The sequence below is a fragment of the Alosa sapidissima genome, chromosome 11, assembly GCF_018492685.1.
Source record: "Alosa sapidissima isolate fAloSap1 chromosome 11, fAloSap1.pri, whole genome shotgun sequence".
NCBI classification, from domain to species: Eukaryota; Metazoa; Chordata; class Actinopteri; order Clupeiformes; family Clupeidae; genus Alosa; species Alosa sapidissima.
Window position 1 is genome coordinate 11,153,016 of NC_055967.1, and position 6,965 is coordinate 11,159,980.

General features: G+C 44.7%; 1 protein-coding gene across 6 annotated transcripts in view; it reads left to right on the forward strand.

Annotated features, from left to right (window-relative positions):
• kiaa1549la (KIAA1549-like a) overlaps nucleotides 1-6,317 on the forward strand; it is a 36,934-nt gene extending 30,617 nt beyond the window's left edge. For 2 of the 6 annotated variants that reach the window (XM_042111454.1, XM_042111450.1), the window contains 6 exons: nucleotides 1,003-1,464; nucleotides 1,839-1,945; nucleotides 2,445-2,599; nucleotides 2,827-2,984; nucleotides 3,356-3,430; nucleotides 3,921-6,317. In XM_042111454.1, the coding sequence (XP_041967388.1) occupies nucleotides 1,003-1,464; nucleotides 1,839-1,945; nucleotides 2,445-2,599; nucleotides 2,827-2,984; nucleotides 3,356-3,385 (912 nt within the window). In that variant the 3' untranslated portion in view covers nucleotides 3,386-3,430; nucleotides 3,921-6,317. The remainder of the gene's footprint in view (nucleotides 1-1,002; nucleotides 1,465-1,838; nucleotides 1,946-2,444; nucleotides 2,600-2,826; nucleotides 2,985-3,355; nucleotides 3,431-3,920) is intronic. The other 4 variants (XM_042111455.1, XM_042111451.1, XM_042111452.1 and 1 more) reach the window with 3 other exon arrangements.
• Nucleotides 6,318-6,965: the final 648 nt, after the last annotated feature.

The following is a 6,965-nucleotide window of genomic DNA, read 5'->3' on the forward strand; positions in this document are numbered from 1 at the left end:
ATGGACATATCCATGACCAATGTAGTTGTCAGTGCCAGTTAACACATTAGCAATAGGACTCTGTTGCGTTATTGTCAGTTGTTTGTTCTCCTGTTCACACAAAAGCCATCTTTCACGTGATGGTTAAAACATTTTGTGCCAGTGGTAACCATAGCAGCAATAGTGATTGTCATGTTGTTTAGACTCTCATGACCCACAGTTGTAACAAATAGCACCGACTCGTTCTGCATTATGGAGAAATCAGAACGGTGGTGTTGTGGCCCTGTCCCAGTGACGGTGGCCTCGTTACCCTGCGGCGCTGCAGGGCGTTGTGATCAGAGTGCCCGAGCTGGTAGCCAGAGATAGGGCTCACTAAAGCTCTCGCTCTAATCGCCCGGCGAGCTTCGGCAAGCTCTGTGGCTGAAATGAAGCAGATTACCTACACCCCCCTACTTTGAAATCCTCGCTCAGAACAGAGTGGCGCGGCCTCACTCAAAGTACTCGTCTCCTCTCCCCCCTCTCTCTCTCTCTCTCTCCACTCTCGCTCCCCTCTTCCCTCTCTCCTCTCCCCTCTCTCGCTCCCTCTCCGCTCTAAGCTCACTGCAGCACCTCGCTGCATCACAATGAATAGGAATGTAATTACGACCTTTTCAGACATTTAGATTGGAAACTCGATACAGTTTAGCAGTCCCAAATGTGCTGAGCTTTTAGACGGCAAACTGGCTACATGTGAGGTGTGTGTATATGTTTGTGTGTGCGTGTGGGTTTCCACCCCTGCCGGGTGTGTGTGCGTGTATGTGTGTATGTGCGTGCGTGTGTGTGTGTACTTGAATGTATAATTAAATATATACATATAATTGATGTGACATATAAATAAATAAGTATGCTCATGCATGCATGCGTGTTAGCGTCTGAGAGCCCTTGTGCTGCGGCTGCTGTCTATGCATTTAGCCATGTTGGGCCTCAAGAGGTGGATGCACGCACTGGTGTGTATGACTGTGTGTGCTGATATGTGTGTGTCAGGGTGAGCCCGAGCCCTTCGAGGAGACCGACGTGGACCGGCTGATAAGCTCGCTGGGCTTTGGCGGCGGAGTGGTCGGAGGCGTTGGGGCTGTGAGCGTGGGCGTGGGTGGGAAGGGCCACTCGGATTCCTCCACGCTGAGCTCGCAGCCCTCCATCGACGAGGTGCGGCAGCAGATGCATCTGCTCCTGGACAGCGCCTTCGGCCTGGCGCCCGCCGAACCCTCGGCCGTGGTGGCCTCCTCCTCCGCTGCCGCCGTCGGCGTGACCGCCAACGGGCACCCCCATCACCACCACCACCACCACCACCACCACGGCCAGCACAGCTCCTACGCCGCCCACCACACCAGCCCTTACGCGGATGGAGTGACCAGCGCCCCGGGGACCATGAACCACCCGGCCGCCGTCCTGCAGAGGGGCTCATCCTTTGAACCGGACATGCACCAATGTAGCCTGCCCAAACCAGTGAGAATTTTTATTGTGACGTTTTATTCATTTTACTATAGGGGTTCAGTGTGCAGAAATGATGTGATGCCAGATTTAGCAGTGAGCTACTGTAATTCACAGCTACGGTCACTGTCTGTCACCACCCTCTGGGAATGGATGAACTCCGTCTGACCTGTCATGGGTGTTATTTGTACTATGTGCATGGGATTCATTTGAAATCATTCTATTGTAAACGTATACTGTATATGAACCAGTATTGCCTTACAACTGTCTAAAGCAGTGTGGAGTACACATATAGCCTCTGGGGAGTTTTGGAGCTGCGATCTCTCTGGCGGTCAGACTGAGCACCATGTTGTTTGTGTTTTTCTGTACGGTCTGTTTGTCGGGAATCGGCGGAGCAGGGCTTCAGGTTCACCCAGCTTCCTGACATGGGTTTGGGCTCGCCACCCCCTCTAATCCCCGCCAGGCCTGGGCCCCCTCCTGGAACCTCCCTGAGGCGGTATGGCTCTCTTTCTCCTTCTCTCTCTCTCTCTGTCTCTCTCTCTCTCTCGCTTCTCTGTCTCCCCCTCTCTCACACTCTCTGTCTCTGTCTCCCTCTCTTGCACACTCCATTGGAAAAACCACACACTAAATTCCCACTCTCTTATGTCCTCCCACATTAGAGATATGCATGTCTGCATTATATATTAATTGCCTCCATGCTATTCTTAAAGCTGCAAAGCTGGGGTGATGTTTTTTAACCCAGCCATGGTGCAACACAACAGTGTCGATAATGCTGGCAGCGTCAAGGTGTTATTCTCCCGCTGCAGCTCTGCAGTCAGGACCCAGCTGGGTAGCAGTGTGTGTGTGTGTGTGTGTGTGTGTGTTTGTGTGCGTGTGTGCGTGTGTGCGTGTGCGTGTGCGTGTGCGCACATGTGTGTACCGTGTCTGCCATCTAGTGGTGGCAGTGGTGACTAACGTCTCTGCCTCCTGTGGTCTGTCTCTCCTCCCTGCTGCAGCTCCACTCCCGACGTCAGCCTGAAGCCCAGAGTGTCTGAGGCGTCGGACCTGCCGAGTCAGCACAACGGAGCCCCCTACCTGCCACTGAACAGAGCACCCTTCCCTGCTGTCACTGTGGACCAGTCCTTGACAAGCTACTCAGGTCACACCAATAGTATGAGTGCCTTTCATTGTGTATATGATGATAATAAAATAATAATGATGTTAATAACATAATAATAATAATTAGAATTATTATAATTCAAATGAAGCTGACATACCCTAGCTGAAATATTGAAGTTACACACTGATGGCAACCCGTAATGCTGAATAGAAATGTATGTATGATATCTTGTGTTTAGGCACTAAAATAACACCCTGTGTGTTTTAAAAACTGAGCAGGAAACCCAATGACAGCAGTCTACGCCATATCTGCCAACCGGCCCGGATACTCTGACTACTTTGTTGTCCCTCCGTCGTCATCTTACCGAAGCCCCTCCTGGATGTCCTACCCCCCTGAGCCCGAGGATCTCACTCACCAGTGGAACGACACCGTAAAGGTGCGTCTCCCTCGCTCCCTCTCTCCCTTGGTCACTGTCTGTCGCTCTCCATTTTCATCACTCCATCTCTTTTCTTCTTTTCTTTCATGCGAGGAGAGCACATATTTTCCCTCTAGCCTCCCTTATTTAGTATGCCTACTCCCTTTATGACCTTTCAGAGATGCTGCTCCCCCATCATGTTCAATCTGTTCAGCCACCATGCACTCCTTTGCTTTTCCTAAACATGAGATGATGCAGACTGGATCTCTCTGCAGTAGGTCCATTCCAGCGTTAGGCTTCTTTCTTCACTCGCCTTGAAGCACCTTCAAAGTCTATGTCTGTTTACGTCTGCTGATCTGAGACAGTCTCTAAATCCTCTCTTCTATTCTCAGAACCAGTGTCACTTGGAGACCATCTGCTGAAGCGTGCCGGTCGCTAGCACAGAGAGGATATAACAAGACACCTGGGTGGGTGATAACCTTACTTTAATGAGTGTATTAGCATAGCCTTCCTCTCCAGCGTGTCATGTGTTTGAGGTTTGTTTATTAGCTGCTCTAAGATAGCACTCTGCATCCGTCTGCTAAACCTAAAGTCCTTTGAGGAGAGAGGTTGTGAAATGTAGTCTGTCTAATTTGATCTCAAGAGTAAGATAATGTTATGCTGTCTGCTGTCTCATTGCACCTATCGAAAGTTTCAGTAAATATGCTTTAACAAAGTCTTATAACTATTTAGTTTCTGCTGTCTCATTTCATCTGTGTTCGTCTGTGTATTTCCTGTAAGCTGGGCTTGCTACCAAAAAGCGATAAAGTTTAATTCAGGAGTAAAGTAGTTGAACTTTCTTTCAGTCAGAACAAATAAAAAGCCACCAGAACTTCAGTTTCTTTCTGTGGACCAGCTCATCTGTCAATCATTCATTGCAAAATATTGGTAACTGTGATATTCTGTTTCCTTTTACAGTACACTACAAGGCCTCACTCCATCTGCGGAGCCCCAGAACAGTTTTACTGCTCTCTCTCGTTCTCTCTCTCTCTCTCTCTCGTTCTCTCTCTCTCTCTCTCTCTCTCAATCTCTCTCTCCCTCTGTCTCTCTCTTTCCCTCTCTCTCTGGCCTGGTTTGGTCCGCTCCCCTGTGGGGCCCCAGCGCTCCTCTCTGCCCTCGGCGCCTCACCTGCCCTGCCCAGCAGAGCCTTGTAGAACACACAGACGAAGCCATGTCCCAGCCTCTGCCTGGGCAACCCGTTGCGGCTGCTCACGCAGGCCAAACTGTGTTTTCTTTTATTCTTTATTGGCTTTTTCTCCCTTTTTTAATTTTCTGCTTTCTTGATTATTTGAATCTTTGAATAATTGATAGAAACAAGTGTATTTTTTCCAGTGATTTATTTTTTACTTTTGTCCTTTAACCTTCTTAGTTTCTAAGTGTTGGGTATCAGTGTACTTTATTGTGTTATTTGCTCTCATGCATTGCAATTTCTTCATGCAAAGGTAAATATTACAGGCTTACTGCAGGTGATACATTTGTGCACTGAATTTGGAACAAGAAAAAGAAACATGGTGTCTGAGTAATAAGGTTCCTTGATCTGAAGAGAATGTTGCTAACATGCTAATAACATCCTCATAACCTCTCTCAGCCGCTTGTGATGTTAACGTCTCCATTTTGTCTTCTGCTGAAGAAACATGCTATTGTCTCGTTTTGTTTCATAAACTGCGCCAGTGGGATTGTGCCCTGCACCATTGTGATTTGGCTGTCTTTGAGACCTCTGTTCATGTTTAACAAGAATTGGGGGTAGGGGTGGGTGTATGGAGTGTTGAGGTGTTTTCTTTTCAGACGAGGGCTGATATTAACTAATGTGCTTTTCTGTACTCCTGCTCATTCGCCACAGGCGGGTGAAGCTTTTGTTTTCAACGTTCTGCCTTATATCTCAAAGGTACCAAAATGTAGATTACTAATTTCAGAGCCTATGGGATAGTGTTTTAGAAAAACAACCCTCTGAGACTGAACTTAAATCTTACCGTATACCAGCAATATATGAGATATCACGTTTCAAAGTCGTAATGATTAAAACTTGAATTTATTGCATAACTTTTACGACGACCCATGCAAATGTTAAATAGACAATTTGTGTTAAGAATAAAAGGGAAATTTAATGCCAACCAGAGGGCCTAATAAGTCAGGATACAGACCAGTTCCAGTGTTATGTGCAATGAGGAAAGTGCTTTCCATAAAGGTGAATACTGTGTTACAAAGTCTGCTTTTTTGGGCATGTGTTCTTTCAAGAACTAATGGTTTTTTGGATGCATGCTCTCTGAGAATGTTTCATGCCATGGCTCTGTATGCAAGATAGCTTTGGATGTGGAATCCACATTCCCATCTTTCTAGAGAGAAATGGAGATCCAGAGCTAGTGTTGTTAGTGTTACTACTCTCCCATGGGAGGTTGACTTCTCGTTTCGAAATGCCAGTATTCAAGATGAGAGTGTTTCCCCTCCACATAGGTATTCTTTTTTGTTTTTAAAGGGAATCATTGCCAGAAGCATTCTGCTCAGTGTCTTGGAATCTATTCCTGTGATCATCAATCTGTGATAGATTGAGTCTAAACTGGAAATTCTTCTTCATCTTATATGTTGTACTGTACTGTATATGGGATGTTTAGAAAAACAAATCTCGGTTATCTCTTTTGTAACTGGGTAGAGATGAGGCGGTGGTGCTTCGATGGTCACTATTGCTACTCAGTTTTATACTGTAAAATACTTTTCCTTTTTCCTTTCTGGACTATTTTTGTATTAATTAATTGGATAATTCGCTGACCCCCTTTCTTTTGAACAGGTAGCATTTCAACAGCGTTTGTTGCCTATTTGCAGTACAGTCATCTTACAAGGATATTATTTCAAAGTGTAAAAAACGGAAGTAGACCTTAGTGTGAACTTATGTGGGGAAAAAGAAATATGCTATGTATGTATTTCCACGACTCGTATATACTAAGATGTCAACCTTGATTTCCACACATTCATCTTTTAACAATCCCTTTTGCCAGATGTATATTTTCACCTAACAAATCTTGTAAAATTAACAGATGTGAAAACGTTGCTATTTACAAATCAACACAGATTTCTGTGTTGTCTCTATGTTTCAATATCATCTGTGATGCTATTCTCTCTCTCTCTCTCTCTCTCCCTCTCCCTCTCCCCCCTCTCTACTGTATCTATCTTTCACTTGTTCATTTTAACATGTAAATTAAAAAAAAAATCCAATAATTTTACAACCAGTTACAGTCAGTTCCATTTGTGTTTTGAGACTCATTTTGTTTGGTTGAGTTACACATCAATGGAAATAAAACAAATATTACAGAAAGTATAATAAATTTGATCATTTAAAAATAATAATAAAAATGCTGAAAACATTTTTTCATGTGATGTGTTTTTTTATCAGATGACATAGGCAAGATTGCATGTCTCCAGTGTGCTATTTCCTTCAGATAGTGTCCACTGAGAAACAACTGCCCTCCAGCATCTACAAAGGAACAATTACTAAAAAACTTTTAGGCGTGGTAGATTAGGAAGTCTCAGGGGTATGAGCTAATTATTTGTTTAGAGGAGAGAAATACTGCTTATTTCTGCCAGAGGGAAAATGTATTTTAAACCAATAATTCAGCATTGCACTACACTATCAAAGTGATATGGATGTGTAATGGATTTTACTCTGTGATCCACAGTTAGAATATAGCTCCGTTAGAATATAGCTAATGAAAACATTTTGTAAGAGATTTTGTCTCTGATACCTGACAATGAGAAGGATTTCATCCATGGCCATTGGCCAAGTGAAAGCTTTATTACCTGCTCCCACTGTGTGCTTTACATGTAAGTTACTATACAGTAGCCACATGATGATGGCCTGACTTAAATCTCTATTTAAATGTGGAAACACTTTGCAGTCCACTGTCCCAATAGTCCATTGTAACACACACAGATCTCTGACGAACACTGATTTTTTGCTGTTCCATTTTTGAC